The following is an 18,604-nucleotide window of genomic DNA, read 5'->3' as shown; positions in this document are numbered from 1 at the left end:
TTAACAGAACCGCCATTACTTGTGTCTTGCTTGAAAATGAAAATCTTTGTATCACTGTGAAAGAAATTGATTTCGATCTGTGAGCAGCATGTGCAAAACATCCGTCCTCTTCCCATCTGCGCTTGCATAGCAAACTCATGCGATCATCTTGATAGTGGCAGGTTTGTAAGGGGGTTTACCAATCCAGTGATCACATTTTACACATCTGCCACGTTCACTGCGTGCCCTATTTGACTTCAGGAGAATACATTTGGTTAGGAGGACACCTGCTGACCAAAGAGCAGTACTGTATCCTCTTGTGTATATTTTTTCTTTTGAGGATTTTCTCTTGATTTTGGCATTAATTTTTTTGTGAAATGTCCTCCTTTTTTTCTGTACAGAATTAATATTGAACCAAAAGCCTAAGCTTTGTAAGCTGCTGCATTGAAACAGTGTAGCCTATATGTTGTTGTAAAAGAGAAAGTGGAAACTTGAAATAATTAAAATCACAAGTTTAGGGTTGTAAGCCTTGTGGAATTTATTGCACACTTTATTGCAGTCAAATTTGAATACAGTTTAATGAGACAGAAATATACATTTCTACTGAAATCATTCAATATAAAACAAGTGTCATTATCTAGCTAAACTGATGCAACAATTCATCTTTTAGAAAAGGAGTCGTGAACAGTGTGGGAAAAAAAACATAAACAGTATGTAAAGTTGAATTGTAATGGGAATGTAACTTTGAAAAATAAATGAAATGAAGAATGCTAATATCAGGTTTCTATTTCATTTCCATCAATGTACTCAACACGGCCCGGCTTCAACAATGCAGTCTTTTTCATGACCGTCTCCTTCTACTTCTGTGTAACCAGGTTGTGGCTTTTGAAACTTCAAAGAAGGCCAGTAGTTCTTGCGTCTCTAAAAAAACACATACAGATTAGGTTTGATGTTGGAATTGCAAAAGCACTCCTTGCTCCTTTCAGCGCAGGTGTGCGGATGTGAAGCGTGCGTTTAGTGCTCACCTGAATTAGGTAAAGTGGCGATGCAGCAGTGGGATGATAGTTGATGTAAAGAGCCAAAAGTATCAGAGCCAAAAGTAACACCAGTGCAGCTGCTATGCCAGCTATCAGTCCTGTGTTAGCCAACACGTGGCTCTTGGTTGAAGAATCTGTCCTTACATCTGTATTAGAGAGAAAGCCCCATAGTTGTAACCATTCATAAAGCTCAGCTAAGATTGTTTTCTCAAATGTCAACTCACCATTCCCTGTCTTGAATATATGACGTTTGGTCTCATCTGAGAGAAGAAGGTGAGCAGTTATGTTCTGCTTATTTCATGGCAGAATGTGTTTAAATTTTAATAAACGAATGTGGTTAAATAACAAATACATTGTGCCAACAAATCAGCCTCACCATCACTTATACAGCCTTTTTGTAAGGGAGTCATGGGGGTCCCATCCTCGATCTCTGGTATGATAGATGAACCAGGGGAGCTGTCCGCCCTGGAGTAATCTTCACAGGTTGCATCTTTGCTCTGCCCATAAACAAACCATGAGTCTCAAAAACAGCAAATCAGCAGGTTTTCATTGAATCTTGATGCCCAGCTGCTATACCTCTTCTGAACAGGCATAGTCCAACCATTCTTGTCTGTGTCTGTCCATGCCATCTGAACACCTAAAACTCAAAACATGTATATTTATAAAGGTCGAAATTGCTCTGTCAACATCTGGGCTAGGCTAATTTCACACTCACCTCTGGAGTACATTGCACCAGCTGCAGCCAGAGGTTTGGTCTGACGAGAGGCAGAGCTCACAGCTTTCATGTTGCAGGCAGGCTGGACAGATAGAGAGAAAGAAACTTAGTTTTATTGTTTGAGTGTAGTGTAACGTGTCCTTCAATATGTTTCCAGTGATGAGGATTAATAGATATCACTTACTAGGCAGTGCAGTGAACTCAACAGCAGAGTAGCTGGTGATTTTTGTTGTGTCAACATCAACCCGATGGTATTCATAAATCTTCTGTCGTTCGCCTTCTGTGTAAGAAACATCACAGGATTAAATACCTGGATGTTTTAATAAGACTCTTATATACTCTAAACACATCCATGGACAGGCATACGCATTCTTTCTGACCTGGGGATTGCAGAGAAGCTGTTGTGACCATGAAGGCATCAGACAAACCCGCCTTCACAGGATGCTCAACTGAACTGATGACATCTAACGACAGAGGAATCTGGCAACAAGAAGAATGATATAAGGAAGACAGCTGGGTTTAAAATGGATTATATGAGCAGAGAGCAGGGGTGTTCCTCACATCTCGATAGCTGAACGTGATGGCTCCTGTCTTGTGAAGAGCGGCCTGAAATGTAAAGGCTCCTGCTGACTCTTTTCCTGGGAGTCTGACCCTTTCCCACTGGACTACAAACACCTCACCTACAGACAAGGGAAGTCAAACAGTTGTTAGACAAGACTTAATCTAAGGAACAAGGCCATGCTTACACATTGTTTAGCAACGTACCATTGTCCAGGTATTGCACAGTGGAGTCTTTGGAGTAGCTGGGGTCAAAATTGCCCATTAGAGGGGCGATGTACTGTGTTGCAGTCAGCATACGGTGAGTAATGTCCCCTGTGAAGATGAACCCTGATGGTAAAAAAAACCAAAAAACATTAAAGATGTTAGTGTAACTTGTTACCTTGCAAAACAAAATCTCCTCTGCTCTGAACACATGTAGTTAAGGTCATTTGAACATCTGTTAGAAAAAGGAAATGTACCTCCTGTTGCTATGGTAATCTGCCTCAGGTAATGTCCGTAAAAAGGAAAAGCAAACGACAGGGCAACCCTCTGCAAAGAGAGGAGATAGAACAGATAGAGAGAGAAGGTGATGTTTAAATATGGAAAATCCGTAATTAACAGATGAAAGCTTCTTGTTCCGATATAATGTTTGTATTGTATATAATATATGCATCCTAATAAGCTCTTTGTATCACACTGACATTAATAAAGAAGCTGTAAATGTGTATTTGTCTTAGAAAATAAATGTGTGCATTATAAGGTTTCTCTTCATACAATCATAACTCTTGCTCTTCTAGTTTCTCCATCACCTGTATATGAAGGCTTTAAAGCTATAAATAATGAACATTTCACACTAAGTCAAACCTTATTTTTGAACACTTGACATTGAAAGCATTTACATGTGGCCGCCTGTATTTGTTTGGAAGAGGTGGAGTCTGCCAGTGGACCAATCACTTTAACTAAATACCTTTACAAACAATGATTTTGTAGCGCCACGCCTCACTCGGTGAGTATATTTTGTCATGGTCTTTGTCATAATGAGGGGGCACCCGGATTTGAACCGGGGACCTCTTGATCTGCAGTCAAATGCTCTACCACTGAGCTATACCCCCTGACAATAGTGTCCTGTGAGAAGGACTTTTTCAAACCAGCAGTCTCTGCCTTAGCTGTTCCTGTTTCCTGATACTAGTTTCTTTTTTTTTCTTTTTTTAAATCTCAGTATACAGTCTGATGTAACTCTTCTGCAACCATCTAGATACAACATGGGCACTACTTTGTTTTGTAGGGGTGGGTCATTGTGGAAAACAGATATTCTGCAAAAGGGAACCACAACAACATGAATAACTATCAAAATTTACATGATCAGCCTCAGGACAAAGATGAAGTTAACTAAATGAAAACAGACCCTGCCTAAATTTAAACCGCACTGGATTATGTCAAGTGTGGTTTAAGACTCAACAAAATATACAAATGAACACTGTCTCTTTATTTCCAAAACCTCAGGGCTCTTTTCCCTTCCTTTTATAATGTGATGTTGCTGTTGCCTCACCAACTGTGTAACCTGGGTTGGAAGTTTCTGTGATGCCAAATCCCACAGTATCCATTTTGATAATCCTTGGTTTCTCAGAGTACTGGTGTTTTCCTTTCCTGTGCTTGTTTCATTACATCTCTCCATGTTAAAGTGAGCTCTGTGAATTGTCCAGATGTTAACCAGTAAAGGTCAAGGTAAAGGTCTTTCAATGTGCTGGAACCCTCTGGCAAGTCTAACCAGAATACCTAAAACAACAACTCCACATCCAACTGCACACAGAGCAACAACTACAAGGCACACAGACTTGGACAGGGGACATTTTAGTCTCCATTCAACATCCTGAGCTAACCCCTGTGATCATCCTGTTTCTGTATTTATTCATACTTGTGTAAATTACTAAATGGATGTAAATATGTCTTACTGATTTTCCCATATAATAACACAGTGTATCACTTCTGTACTCACTATAGTTTCTTAATACTGACACACAACACCACTGTAAAAAGTGAGGATTCCAACTTTCGTTTAATAAATAAGTCAGTGAGTTTGAATTGGATAAGCACGCGCTGAATGCTTTATATAGGGGGAAACCTTGCTTTCAATTGATGGCCTTGTATATAACCATATGAATGAAACATTTCTAAATGTCTTCTAAAGAGTACAGCACATATAAGTTAACTCAGGCTTGACTTTAATCCAACTTGTTATTCAATGAAGAAACATCTCAGTTGGTTTATTTTCGATTTGTTTACAAAGATGGTTTTTGAGATGTTGGCATGGCACATATAGCATGACAATGGGATTTAAACTAAGGGTTGCTTAAACTCTAGTTGCTAAAGAAAAAAGTGATTTGTTTTGTATGTGAGACTCACCGCAGCCTGTTTGTATGAATTAGACAGAATGCCATGGACTCTAACTTGGCCATGTCGGACATCACTCATATCCACCCATAGGTCCTTCGTGCGCTGGTCCTGTGGGCCGTAGCTGCGCCATGTGTAATATTTACCAGAATCCTCCTTCCAGACAGAAAAACACAGAAAATTACTGGTTGTAATGATGTGACTGTGTTCAGTGTGTCACACTGACATCAATAGTTCTCTCTGCTTGTGGTTAAATAATATAATGTCATAATGTTCTCCAAGTGGGTGAAAAAGAGAGAATTTTCCAAAAGAGTGCTGTGTTTAACATCAACTATAATAAATAGAAAAAAGGTAGAATCAGTAAACGCCATTACTGTAAAGACAACCACTGTGGTGCAACCCTCACCACTACACGTGTCAAGTTGTTTGGCAGGGTGTCGATGGTGAGTTCTCCACCCAGGACCGCCCGGCTTATCCTAGCCTGGCCTGAAGATGACCTCTGAGGTCTGTAAGGAAGACTGTCCTCTCTGGTCAACTCTCCTCGCCGCTGTGAGATCACATTGTACCATTTGTCTGTCCAAAATAATAAATGTCGGGTTAGCATGTTTTGAGGTAATGATGACAGCATTAAAATCCTCCTTTAAGTCTAAAACTAGTCTTAAACTGATGCATTACACCAAAGCTGTTTACTTCCCCAGCAGCATCAGCAGTACCACACCCTATGATAAAATAGTTCTAAAGAATAATGTTTGAAGATGCAACACAGCTTTCAGTCAATATACAGAAAAAAATGGAAATATCATTTGCTTCAGAAAAAGTCATTATTGGCCTTGTCAGGTAAAGCCTATGTTGAAAGAAGAAGAAGAAAAACAATTCTGTTATAATGCGGTGATGTTGGGAAGGAACTGTCAAACCCAACAATCACTGCAAACCATATTCAGTAAGCAAACTGGGGTAGGTAGACTTTGTTTGAAAGTTTTGGGGGTTTTACTCGACAGCTTGTCTTTATTTTAAACCACAAAACTTGAAGCCACATCTTCCTAGTTTTTGTTTGGAGTTTATTAGAGCACCACACTGATTTCCAACTGACTATGGTAAATGCACATGATAGTACATCTTTACTGCATTTTTTAAATGTGGACCTACAACCCCAGTAATAGTAATAGTAAAGCAGCTGTTAAAATAGTTTTTTTTCCCCACTCTCTTTCCCAATATTTTCTGTCAAAAACCCAAATATAATCTTTAAAAAAGTAAATGTATTCTTTATTTATAGTAGACAACCAATATGCTTAAATATGTTGGCTATCTGAGCTTATCATAGCCAATAAAACACATCTGTCTGTCTGTCTGTCTAATCTAGTCTTTTTGATTGCGCCTGTTTTTTATTTTTTGATTGCGCCTGTTTTTTATTTTTTGATTGCGCCTGTTTTACACACATTACGGAACACGAAAGTGACGTCACGCACCAGCCCGTATATATACACTCCAGACAGCGCCGTTTCTCGACGGAGTGTTTCATCTAACCCTAAATATGGGCGACCTCCTGTCATTGACGTCTGCTGTTTTCGTCTCTTTAGCTTTCAGTGGACGACAGGAGATGTGCCAGGTGTCGCTGGGGGCGATATTTAAATTTAAAAAAAAAAGCCAAGATAATCACTCCGCATGTTCAGTTACCCGTACAGAAACGCCGTGATTGTCGCCGTGGTCAGCTTGGCTGCCGCGAAGAGTTCGTCTCTGCTGCTCCGGTGTCTTCATGTTGGGAGCACACTCTGTTTAATACAGGCTATGGTTGGTCTTACCGACGACTGAACAGATTAAACTGAGCAGGGTGATTCAGCCAGGTCTTTACTTTGCCCGGTTTGAAAGCCCACGCTCAAACACCTGTAAACCTTTTAAGTTTAACCCTGTTAATCTAAACTCCTGTCTGTGCGAAGGGGTTTCCTAAACCATGCTGGAGCTAGCCAAACCTGACAGCTAACAGCAAGCCTGCTACCTGCTGCGGCTCGGCCTCTAAGCTGCTGGGGAAACTCACGAAATACTAAACAAAAAAAGTAATTTGAAATGTTGAAAGTTTGCAGGGTTAACCCGTGAAAGTGCTCACTAACTCTCTTAACTCAACATACTTATTAGGCTACATGATGAGTGTCGTGTTCCTTTTAATCGGATAAACCCCCTGGCTTTTGTTTTAGTCTTCCACACCTGATTCAAATGAATTTAAATGACGAGTAAGTCCCCTTGTGCATTGATATTGCGGGTGAAGATTGAAACTGAACCCTGCCAAGTTACTCACGGTTTGATATAATATGCTTGGGAAATGGCTGGGCTGCAAAATTCTGCCAGAGAAGATTTTCATGCTTTAATTGTATTAAATGCTTAGCAAAATAAAACATCACAGAATGAGAAAACATGACACACTGGCTTTAGTTTATTTCGGCTAAGTGTTGGTGGACTTTCAATAATTCTTTGTGATAAAACTGTTGCTTGGTGTTTGAATGAATGCCCTAGCTTGCCTACCTTGTGAGTTGGAACTATGAAGAGTGCACAGGGAGAAGTTCACTTTGAGATCTGACACACATGACAATTCCCCCTTCAGCCAAATGCACATTAAAACCCATGTCTCCTCTGTTTTTCTGGAAAGAACATGTTAGCAAAGCTTGTTTTTTTTTCAGGTGCTGGACCAAACTGACCTGCCATCTGAGTTTGACTGTCAAAAGATTGCTTTAAATTAATCTATTTTACACATTTTTAAGCCTTAAGACACAAAAAAAAACATATTTGCGTGCAGAAAAACCTCCAACCCCTATTTTACCAGCCCTTCTTAATAAGAAAATTAACAAACATAAACCTCCTTTGAAGTTTTAGGCATTTATAGTTCAAAAATAGTTGAAGCACGAAGGGTGGTTTAACATAAAAAACTGGATCATCCTCAAGATCATGGATATGAAAATTGGCATATTTAGCTTGTAAACAACTTTGCATGGGAACTAGCCAGTGCAGCTTTTCTTCTGCCATGCAATGTTAGTTGACAGACACTTGTTTGATGTCTGCATTTTGTCCTAGGGTAGGGCGTGTGTTGTGCCAAACCCCCTGAGATTAGATTGTGTGGGACATATGCTGGCAAGGCCTGCTTTAAACATCACTCTGCATTTACACTGACATCTTCCAAAGCCATCAAAACTACAATGAGTCAATAAACGAGTTCCTGAAGTGACAACCCAAATGTCCTGACCTCATAGGGAGCATATTGTGTTTGTTCATGTATGTTTCCCTCCACCCTTTGATTCAATTAGGCAGTGCGTCAAAGCATGCGTTGCGCCTCATAAATTAAACCTCGATGTGTGATTACTAAGTGCTGGACCCGCCTTGTCATGGCATCTATGAGGTAAGAGGAGGAATAGTGTGGTGCTTAGTTGTTGAAGGATGCAGTGCAGCAGATAAAAATATTCAGATTTATAAAACTGGGAGGGGTGCAGACACTCGATATGAAGTGGCTTATGATATTACAATATCTGCTCAGATCATCTGTCCTACAGCCAGAAAATATTAACCAAAACAATGAGATAGGAGTCACATTGTCTCGACTGTCAAGTCAAAACTAACAAAAACAGGTTTTCCACTGATCCATTTTTTGAATTTTTCACTGGATTGCAAATCTGCTCCCACTGCTGGGAATTTAAAGTGCTTCCCAAATATCACATTGAATACAGTAACTAGGTTTGCAGTTTCAAATCTCTCTATTTGAAACTTACAATTGACTGCAGACTAAGAAGTTAAAGCTCCCCCTTACTTTCCTTTGTAATATTGAACTTCCAAATTAAAATAACTATCTCTGACATGGCCATATATTTGACCATATTGTATTTTAGTACTATGTACACAATATTATCTTTATCGTAGGAATTTAACAATTATTCAGATGCATCCAAAAAACATCCTGATACCAATGACTCTGAACCCCTGGCCTCATTATTCCAATGAATGAATAATGATATTAATAATAGAAGCTTTGAGAATTTCTTCCCATATAAAAATATATGTTTGGAATCATTCAAATAAAATAAGTTAAGACTTTTAAACGGTGGTTTGATAGCTACAAGTGACAAGTTCAAAATCTCATCTAAACTTAAAGCTAACTGTTGTACTGATTGAATGGTCCATGCAATGCCCATTGATGTAATGCTTCAAATTAAATTCCACCCAAAACCCAGTGAATCAGAACTGGACCTTGACTTTTTTCTCTTGTTTGCCTTTTTGTTTTTTAGGAAAACAACAGGGTGGTTCTTCAAGTGGAAGATAACGCCTAAGGACCAAGCCTCAGTGTTTTCTACACTGGCGTAGAAATGGTGTTAGTGAGTCAGAAAGTGATTCAAATGTTAGTTGGTTAAAACAGCCCATGGTCAAGAACACTGCAGCTAAGTTTTTTGCAGTAGAAATATATACTGTTGCAGGTGGAGACTTCCTTGAGGAAGTCCTTTAAGTCAATAAGATGGTGCAGCAGATGACATGACACAGGGGCCAGTTTTTTTTTAATATAGGCAATGAAAGGGCAGATGTTTTGGACAGAAAACTGACCTCTGCCCACTCTTTTAGGAGCTACCAAACCACGACGTTTAGTGTCCTTTTTTTGTGAGCGGTCAGCTCCGAGCAGTCTGAGAGAACACACCCTTCCTGAGCAGAGGCTGGAGGAGCTGGCATGCACTCGCCAACATCACCCACAATCAACATGTCATTTCAAGGCTGAAATGCAGATGTGCAAATCTTTAGCTCCATTCCGCTGAGTAGACTTCATCCATAATAACACCATTTTGGTCGAAAGCGGACATTTTACTCTATAAAAATGTGCATTTGTAATTGATCTCACTCAATGTCCTTCATAGAAGACTGGAGAAGTTGTTTGTGGTGAAAACCTTGTATTGTACCATGTATTTTGGCGAGTAAAGATGCAGCTGACACACTAAAAAGAACAAGTAGGATTAATTCGTTGAGAGGAGCCTCCTTTTATAAAAAAAACAACAACTTTAGTCTCGAAGATTTAAAAAAAAAAATGTTTCAACATCCCTATAAGGGGGGAACAAGTAAGGAATGACAAAATAAATTCCACATTTGGTAAACTCTGATTGCCTCTTCTGCATTGTTGAAACCAATTCTCTTGATTGGAGTTTAAAAAAAATTGTTATTCTAAGCCTTTTCTTGTCTGATAAAAGAATTGATGAAGGATGCAAATACTGTTCCAAATGACACCATGATTCAGATAACCAGTCGCTCCGCTGTTGGCAGATGATTGTTTTTTTTGTTCATGCCGGTTTAGTTTTCCTGAAACACAAGTTTTAGTTTAGCAAAATAAGAGTCATCCTGGGATTAACAGACAATAACAACCATCAACGATTCAATCTTACAATCCTTTTCACTCTGTTTCTCATTCTTCCAGTCTATGCTGTCTGGATCCGCTTCAGGCTTTTTTGTTAAGCAAACTTCTCAGCATGGACCAAAGACAGGAGGCCAAACAGGGAGGTCATCGCAGGGCAAACAATTCATTTTCAGCTTGAGGCTCTGTGTTTTTACAGTCTGGGTCAGATGGCGTTGATGGCTCTCCCAGGACCAAAATCATTTCTTAAACCTGAGAGGTAAATAATGTTGAGTGACACGGCAGATAAGAGCAAATTAGGCCCAGGAAAGGATGGTATGCTAGGTCAATGGCAACAACTAACCCCTTTATTATGGAAGCCAAAAGAAATTGCGGGGCAGATATTTGGGATGCAGATTCATCTGTTGCAACCCTCATCAGGAGTACTGCAGGACTGAACTTTTTTTTTCTTTTTTTTTTTAATGAATTACTGGAGGAGTTTGTAGAATGTGACCAGTCAAATTCCTAGGAGCTAGAAATAAATGAAAAAGAATGTCCAAAACACATCTCCTGCAAAACCTTCTACATCCTATCACTTTTTTGAAACAAGCCCTTTGTCAAATAGTATGTAGAAACTGATCAATCCAAAATGTCTTACACAGACAAACCTTACATTTGTGTGCCAGAGTCTAGCATGGAGGCAAGAAGAAAAACAAAGTCTAATTTTAAAACCGAGACATGGCTGTTTGTGGGTTTGTTGTTTAGACCCAGTCGCATGCTTGTGGAAGAGGGCATTTTAATTGTGGATTTTATTATAAACTAGGTCACCCACTGTAGTGCATATGGTGTGCCCATTTGTCGCTCCATAAAGAGGCTTGCTAAAGTTTTGTGGTTTAGGGTGAGTTTAAATATCAACAGTAGCATGCAGCAACCAGAAGAACATTATTTCAAAAGTAAATGGACAGATGGCTGTGCAAATCTTGTGCATGCAAAGCTATAATGGACTGACATAAACCTGAAAAGTTGAGGCATCTTTAAAGAGCAGACGGGATGCAGTGAGAACAGGTGGAAACATTTAAGCAGTGATGGAGGGAAAATAAACACAGCTCACCTGTTTGCTGTTGATCCAAAACTCTTTCCAGCTCAGTTTGGGAGACCCACAGGAGCAGCATCACCAAACATAAAAACATGTTGGGCATCAGAAAGGCAAAAATAAATACACAGATAAATCTTCTCTAATTCTTTCTTCTCTTCTTCTCTTTGCAAAGCAGCGTTCTCTTCAGTCTAAACTCCACCCGTCACTCTCTTCCTTCGCTGTGATTCTCACTCCCTCCACACTGTTTCTAAGCACACCCCTTCTCTCCTCCTCAGTTTGTTACCATGGTGATTACAAAGACACAACGATCAGATGGAGAGAGATTGCAGCAGGCAGACCCTGAAGTTCAGGACAATGAGTTATAGCTTTGTGTTTTCTTACATCATACTTCTCCAGAGGGAATTTAAAGTCCCAAACTCGCTGCTCATCTCCATCCCATTACACTGAGTGATAAAATATGACCATCCTGTAGATGTGTGTATATGGCGCCTCCCTCTGTCCAAAGCATCTGTGAGGACAGTAAATAATCTGACAATGCCAGGCCCCAAACAGTACAAGTTATGATTTATTACACGTTCCATGTCACGTCCATTCATCACTCTTCAAAACATGTTGCCTCTATTCTAACAACAACCACAAACATGGTGCAGGAACGTTTCTTTATTACCGTTTTAATTCCCAAAGCCTCGCTTTTTTTTAATTTTTATGGCAAGTAAAACCGACAGGGAGCGAGTTTAACAAGCCCTGTGGCTGACTCCACCACCTCTCAGTGCCATGGCTTTTATCATTTCTATCTGTTTAGGAGCGAACATGGAATCCCTGGCAGAAAAAATGGCAGCTGAGGGTTTATTGGCCTCACAGCTGGAAAGACAATCAGTACCATGACCCACAATACAGTGCATGAACACAATGTACTGCAGGAGGTGAGGGTTTTCACAAGCAACTGTATACACTGTGGATGAAATTACTTTTATCTTTCATGCTCTCCTTACTTTATTTAAATGCATGTAAAGTTTTACCAAAGACAAGGCTTCAATATTTGTTTGGTTAAAGGAAGAATGTGCAATATTTACAACTATAGTGATGATAAGTGTGGTAGGATGACGTAAAAAAGAAGTTCATTCTTCAGTGTGAAAAAGTTGCTCAACAAAATGACTAATTCTATATTGGGAATTAGTGGAATTAATCCCTTTTTTTAAAATACATTTTCTATTATTTATAAACATAGTGTCATTGGAATTTGGTGCTGAACTGTATCAAGTGAAATAGGAGTTCTTAAAGTATGTTTGTGCACTCCAAGTTTAAAGACGCAGATTGATTCACAAAGGAGGAAACTGTGAGATTCCACACAACTATTCATCTCCAGTTTTCTGGAAAGGTTACATAAAACATTTTGAAAGTTCAACAAGTCAAAGAATGGTAAGGGTTAGTTACATCTCCTCAGCTGGAACATGTTAACCTGAATAACCTGCCTTGATGGAGCAGCAGAACTGACATAGCCAATATTATATCATCATTCACATCTACTCTATAACCCCTGGATTATATTGCAGTTCACGTGGCCAAACTCGTTCATCATTGGAGTAGTGTATGTACGTTTTCCATACCCATACTCACAACTATACAGACTGTTTTCTGTATATTATATCACACTATAGAGAATGCTGCTGTCCTGATTATGACCAGCTGTGGCTTTAGTCACATTATTACTTGATGAATCATTTATTCGCAATCATGAATGCTGACCACCATTGACGCAGTTGATCTTCAGGCCTACATAAAAATGACCCTGGTTGATTTGTTTGCAGTGAATGACATTTTAAAAGATTAGATAGGCCTAGTTTGTACTTTCTACAAACTGAAACAGTAGCAGTAACAACATCAGTCAACTAGCCTATTTCATTAAGAAATATTTCCAATGGATATTAACAGTTGTAATAAGTATCAGAGAATAAAAATACTCAAAGACTAAGTGTATTCAAACTGGACACTTGAGTTAATGTAGATTTTAAACCTCTCCTGTTAGGAGCCATCTTTTTCACTATTCATCTGAAATAAAAACCTGCCTGTCAGCTGCCTTCTTGTTTTGTGTCAACAGCTGATAAGTTGGCAAAACATCATTCTCAGTAGGTTTTGCTAATAGGTAGGTAGACCTACTGAATGTTAACCCCAGTTATTTTCAACAACGATGAAAATACATTAACCAAAACACGTTTTTTTTTGGCCAAACCACGGACGTCTCCTCGAAACCTCTCCGTTTTTTCGAGCTTTGACCAAACCAAACCTCAACCAAAGTCTTACCAAATCATAAAACGACTTAAGATTTCCAGGGTGGGTATGAATCCATTCAGGCTTCAGACCTGACACGTTGTATTTTTTATGTACAGCCAATGCTCTTAATTAATAAAAAGTTGTTCAGAGGAACCTTTGATTCTATTGTAGACCTAAGCCTACAGCAAAGCTTGGTGTAAACATGTGGGCACATTCTCCCTCTAGTGGACAAAAACAACGATGTGCTTTAAAATGATCAAGTCTAGACGACGGTTGTCGACAAAATGCAATACAATGGTAAAATTGTTTCTATAACAAATAGCCTACGCAATGTTACAGTCTGTATGTGACAACAACGTGTCGTGACAACGTTTCTTGCGGGTTTGAATAATTATATTTCTGCCTATTAGGAGCGTGAGGGGGTATAGCTCAGTGGTAGAGCATTTGACTGCAGATCAAGAGGTCCCCGGTTCAAATCCGGATGCCCCCTAATTTTTGTTTTTTGTTTTTGAAAAAAAATCGGTCTTAATTCTCAGGCATTTTAAGAGACATTTACTTGGAAATCATCATGCTTTAAGTGCTATTTGACCTGAGATAAGAGAACCCCTTATTCATTGCTTTAGCATAATTTCAATCCCAGAAGACAAACAGAGGTGTAGCCTTCTACTTTACCAGAGTAGCGGTCTGTTTCTAGAGCTTTTAAAGCTCTATTTCAGAAAAATACTGTTATTATCTTTGTTAAAACAAAGACTTTCACAGCTGAAGAAAATCACACTGCATATTTAAAAAAGAATAATATTTATTTTAAAATAATTACACAATTTACAATTTATACTTTTGAATATGACTCATAGTCCTTAGCAGCTAGCTATTCTCTCTCTCAAGGAAATAGCTGTAATATAGAGTAAATTGTCCAGTGATATTATTTCCTAAATAAATTACTAAACATCTTTAGGTAGCAAAAGTATTCAGTTGTTCATTGTACATAAAATAGAATTCTGTACATCAGCAGTAGTCTTGTGTAGCAACATTGCAGAGTCTCTAAGTTAGAGATGTGTTCTTGTCAGTTGTTGTGCAAAAATTTATTCCAGAGATTTGATACTTGGGAGTTAGAAAACTCCCCTTGTGATTAAGGTTGCAGAAGGAGAAGTTCAGGTGCATCATACTAAAGTTATCATTATACACGTCAATCCAGTAAAACGTGTATCCACACTGGTATCCTGGCTTTGGGTCTTATCCTGGTTTGAATGAAGGTGAGTCCAGATTTCTGACTGTCTCAGTCACTATTTATAGTACCAACAAAACAGTGTTAATGTTCATGTTTACTAAACTTTGACACCTAACTCGTATTCTCCACTCTCCAAAACCCCAATCATGGCCAGAATACCAGTGCACTTGTACATTTCCTCCATAAGTTCAAAGTAAAATGTGGTCTTACCTGTCAGGTGAGATATTTAACTGAAACATTGTACACCTCTGCACTTAATTAAACCTAAATGTACACAAAATACTTCCTAACTTTGCAGCAATTTAAACCACAACTGTGAAAGCAAGTTGTATTTAACACTTCAGAAATCTACAACCTGACTCTGAATTACTGACATTGGGTGTGTTAACTCGCTGTAAGGTCATCCATGTTACTCTGATGCTCTGGTAGCTCCTTGCAGACTCTCACATCGCTTGTTTGGGAAGTACTGAAGGTGTGGGGCGAGGTAGGCTCTGTCACAGACCCCCATGTCTGCCCAAAGCAATGTCACTAACGCATAGCGCCTTGTAGGTGGGCTCAGTTTGAGGAAGTTTGTTCCACTGCAGTGTTGTCTAGTTTGCGACAACCCGTGACTTCATCCAGTCTAGACTGGCAGGTAGACTGGGAGTGAAGAGAAAAAAAAGTTTGTTAGTCATTTATAAGAACTGACTCATACTCAACATAAAGAGAAAGTGTGGGGTGTGTTAGGACTCACCCCTCTCCCGTGAGGGCACAGCAGGCTTGAACATGCCAGGAGTGCGTTGTGATGGAGTCGAGCGTGAGGAACTGGGAGATCTCAGACGCCGTCATGGAGCCCTTCACGTCCTGTTTGTTGGCCAAAATGAGAACTGCTGCATTTTGTAGGTCCTGTGTCGAAAAAACAAGAGAAGCTAGGTTACAGATTCAAGCTGAAATATTTCCATTGGAAACCACCTCAAAAAAATCTCTGTGTCACCTTAGAGAAACGAGAACAGCAACGTCAGCGAAACATTCAGAAACATTCAGAAACAACATAACAACACGCTGACTCACACAGTCGAAAGCTGAAACTTCCTCATCTATATTCGTCATGTGGTTATTAGCTATGGTGCAATAATTGTACTGTCAGCGGGAGTGTATCTCACATTATGGAAACATGAATAGCACAATTGGGCAGATGAACTGAATACCAAATTAGTTTTAAACAAGGGTGTATTCAAATGGATCTATTTAAATCTGCTGTCTCGATTTCACGCCCTGGTTTAACTCATACCATGAATACTACTTTAACCTGATATTATGTAAGGAGTGAAAAAAATACCTCATGTGAGAGCATTCGGTGCAGCTCGTCTTTAGTGACAGTGAGGCGTTCGCGGTCCGTGCTATCCACAACCAGAATGACAATCTGAAAGAGCCACAACAAAAAAAAAAAACAATTATTAGAACAAATCAACACATATCTCAGGGCCTGTGTTATCAGGGGCTGATTAAATGATTTGATGATGCCTTGCGGACATAGGTAAGACATTTGAAATGATTATTTAACCCTGACAGTAGACTTTAAACTTTATCAATGCAGGGCAGGTGAAATAAAAGGCCAATGTGGGTTAATGTGCAGAAACCTATAAACTTCGAATGCTTTCTGTTTCTGTCTTCACTCTTGAATGTCATAACTATCAGTATAAACCATCATTTTTATATTTGATTTGAGATCATCCTCCTCAGAAAAGAGAGATTTGCTGCATCAAGAATCAGGAAAATCAGTTCAATGACAACTTGAATGTGCAGACTTTTCCAGTGAATTCTTAATTTGTAGAATCAGATTGAGTATCTGATTCGTTCAGCTGTACATAAAGTTAAAAAGCGACGCTGATCCGTACCTCTGTGTTGAAGTAGTAGGAGTACCAGCTGGCTCGAAGGCTGTCCTGCCCGCCGATATCCCAAACTAAGAAGTGTGTGTTACTGACGATGATCTCCTCCACGTTACTGCCGATGGTGGGTGATGTGTGGACTGCCTCCTTCGTCAGACTGTTTGTGTTAGAAGGACACATAAGAAACATTTAAATCTGCAGTGAAGATACCAGTAGTTGAAAGGCCTTATTGTTGCCCCTTAAAGTCACTCACAACTGATAGAGGATTGTTGTCTTTCCTGCGTTGTCCAAACCCACAACGACCACTTTGTGCTCTGCAGGAAAGAGTACCAAAAACAAGTTTTTTAGGTTCTTTCCGCATGAACACAATTTAAATAAGAGTTGCATAACTTTCTTTGAGTGCCTTGCAACGCAAAAGTACACACAGATAAGATAAAGAGGAGAGGACTGAGATATGCTGAGCAGAGCGACAGTGAGGTTATTACATCACAACAACAGAAGTCCAGCAAAAGGTTCAAGTCAGGTCTCTGTACTCACACTCTTACAGTCGATAATAAATCATTGTCAATAGTATCTAATTACAATCTTTGTTAAATAGGCAACTTCTAAAAGTAAAGTTACAGAGTGTTTCACAATGGAGGCAAAAGAAGGAGAGGTTTTGAAAGTGTAAAAACTTCCAGTCAATCCAGTTTTAGACAAAAATAGGAAATAACATTTATTCATAAGTATAACAACAGTTTAAAAAAGAATAACTTCAAGTAAAATGATGAAAGGCACTCTGACAGAAGACGTTTAAAAGGGATTTACTGTTTACCAGTAAGAATAAAATGATTTTTAGTCTACAGCCTATGTTGTGAGAGAGACTTCTTTTGTGACTATTTGTGACAGTTCAGGGATAGAGAGTCAAGTCTTCCGTTTTGTTTTTTCTTAAAATATTTACAAGCTCTGAAATATTTTTTAAGTCGCTAACAACAAAACTATCTAATAATGATAAAGAAAGCTAATCCTACCTCTGTCACCGAACACAGCCAGCATCTTGGTGAGAAGAAATCCCATGTTCAACAAGTGTGTGTGAGCTGAGAGTAGAACAGACGAGCGAGCGAGATGAACTTCAGTGTCTGTGAACACCTGACTGTCACACTCTGTTTCTTAATCTCATATTAGTCTCTCAGCCAGCATAGCGAAAGTGGGCTGGGTTTCGTTAGAAAAAAACAGTCTTTGGTATTTTTCAGCCACGGACAAAGGGAATACTAGTGGTGCGTTCGAGTGCTGCGGGAAATATTTTCGGTATACAGATCGAGGATTTAATCAGGATTGACAACAGAGCACAGTTGGAGTGATAATCTACACTTATCTGTTGGCTGTAGGTACACTTAAATCCTACAACCGTTACTTTCTAAGCAGATGTCTGACAAGAGGAAAGCCCCTGGACCGGAAGGCTGTGTCAATTATATAGTGTCTATTATATATATTATCTATTATACTATTACTATGGTAATAGTGATTTTTGATTGGGCTAGTTGTCTCGTTTGTGATGATTATTACGATGCTATACAATAACAGTTTTTTTTAAATTACAGTCTTTCAAGTTATAGACTTGAAACCTTTATTTGTTATCTTTTTTTGGCCTATGCAGTTTCCCTGTTAATTCTACCTGTAGTCAATCTTCCAGATCTATGCAACTGGCTTTCTACAGTTCAAGACAAATGTATGAAAACAATAAAATAAAAATAATAACACCATTTATAGTGTTGATGAGTAATTTTAAGTAGGCTACACTACAAATCTTACCTGAGTCCTTAAAACTCAAACGTCTGAGTTTAGTCAGTAGCCCTTGAAGGCAACATAGCACTCAGTCTTCCTCCTGTCACACTGACGAAAGGAGTGAACTGATGACGCGATGTATGACACAGACAATCCCGAGTCCATAAATGGAAACGGAAGCAAAACTGCTTTCCTTCCTTATTTTCTGTCTCATTATTATCACGAGATTATCAAACAGAAAGATAAACTGTGCCTGCGGAGAATTCCCCGGACTGCCCCAGTCATTTTCAAGTATCCTACTTACCCTTTCAGTTCCAAGAAGTGCTCTCATAACAACGAACATGACCTCTGTGTATCCTATCTAAACATTA

General features: G+C 39.1%; 2 protein-coding genes and 2 non-coding genes across 4 annotated transcripts; 1 reads left to right on the top strand and 3 right to left on the bottom strand.

Annotated features, from left to right (window-relative positions):
• Nucleotides 1-509: 509 nt before the first annotated feature.
• On the bottom strand, nt 510-11,380 carry LOC132954560 (plexin domain-containing protein 1-like). Its single transcript, XM_061027143.1, has 14 exons — nt 11,118-11,380; nt 5,069-5,235; nt 4,675-4,818; nt 2,751-2,820; nt 2,497-2,619; nt 2,293-2,411; nt 2,112-2,211; nt 1,916-2,011; nt 1,732-1,813; nt 1,593-1,653; nt 1,393-1,513; nt 1,241-1,276; nt 1,005-1,162; nt 510-900 (listed from the first exon to the last, which is right to left on the bottom strand). The coding sequence occupies exons 1-14, from the start codon at nt 11,203-11,205 to the stop codon at nt 787-789; spliced, it is 1,479 nt and encodes a 492-aa protein (XP_060883126.1). The 5' UTR covers nt 11,206-11,380; the 3' UTR covers nt 510-786.
• trnac-gca (transfer RNA cysteine (anticodon GCA)) lies at nt 3,312-3,383 on the bottom strand. Its single transcript has one exon. It is a non-coding gene; the product is annotated as a tRNA-Cys (tRNA).
• A 2,411-nt stretch (nt 11,381-13,791) lies between the features above and the next one.
• trnac-gca (transfer RNA cysteine (anticodon GCA)) lies at nt 13,792-13,863 on the top strand. The gene has a single exon. It is a non-coding gene; the product is annotated as a tRNA-Cys (tRNA).
• Nucleotides 13,864-14,154: 291 nt separating this feature from the next.
• On the bottom strand, nt 14,155-17,639 carry arl5c (ADP-ribosylation factor-like 5C). The gene is made up of 6 exons (XM_061026547.1): nt 17,480-17,639; nt 16,723-16,783; nt 16,479-16,626; nt 15,920-16,003; nt 15,335-15,486; nt 14,155-15,240 (listed from the first exon to the last, which is right to left on the bottom strand). The coding sequence occupies exons 1-6, from the start codon at nt 17,523-17,525 to the stop codon at nt 15,192-15,194; spliced, it is 540 nt and encodes a 179-aa protein (XP_060882530.1). The 5' UTR covers nt 17,526-17,639; the 3' UTR covers nt 14,155-15,191.
• Between the last annotated feature and the right edge of the window lie 965 nt (nt 17,640-18,604).

The sequence above is a fragment of the Labrus mixtus genome, chromosome 20 (genome assembly GCF_963584025.1).
Source record: "Labrus mixtus chromosome 20, fLabMix1.1, whole genome shotgun sequence".
Lineage (NCBI taxonomy): Eukaryota > Metazoa > Chordata > Actinopteri > Labriformes > Labridae > Labrus > Labrus mixtus.
Note: the sequence above shows the minus strand (reverse complement) of the source record. Positions and strands in the feature narration are given on the sequence as shown.

Coding starts and splice junctions, on each gene's coding strand:
- arl5c (XM_061026547.1), bottom strand. CDS start 17,525: ATGGGATTTCTTCTCACCAAGATGCTGGCTGTGTTCGGTGACAGAG. Junction 16,627..16,722: donor ACAACAATCCTCTATCAGTT/GTGAGTGACTTT, acceptor TAACACAAACAG/TCTGACGAAGGAGGCAGTCC. Junction 15,241..15,334: donor TGTGCCCTCACGGGAGAGGG/GTGAGTCCTAAC, acceptor CTTCACTCCCAG/TCTACCTGCCAGTCTAGACT.
- LOC132954560 (XM_061027143.1), bottom strand. CDS start 11,205: ATGCCCAACATGTTTTTATGTTTGGTGATGCTGCTCCTGTGGGTCTCC. Junction 2,620..2,750: donor GATTACCATAGCAACAGGAG/GTACATTTCCTT, acceptor TTTTACCATCAG/GGTTCATCTTCACAGGGGAC. Junction 901..1,004: donor CGCCACTTTACCTAATTCAG/GTGAGCACTAAA, acceptor GTGTTTTTTTAG/AGACGCAAGAACTACTGGCC.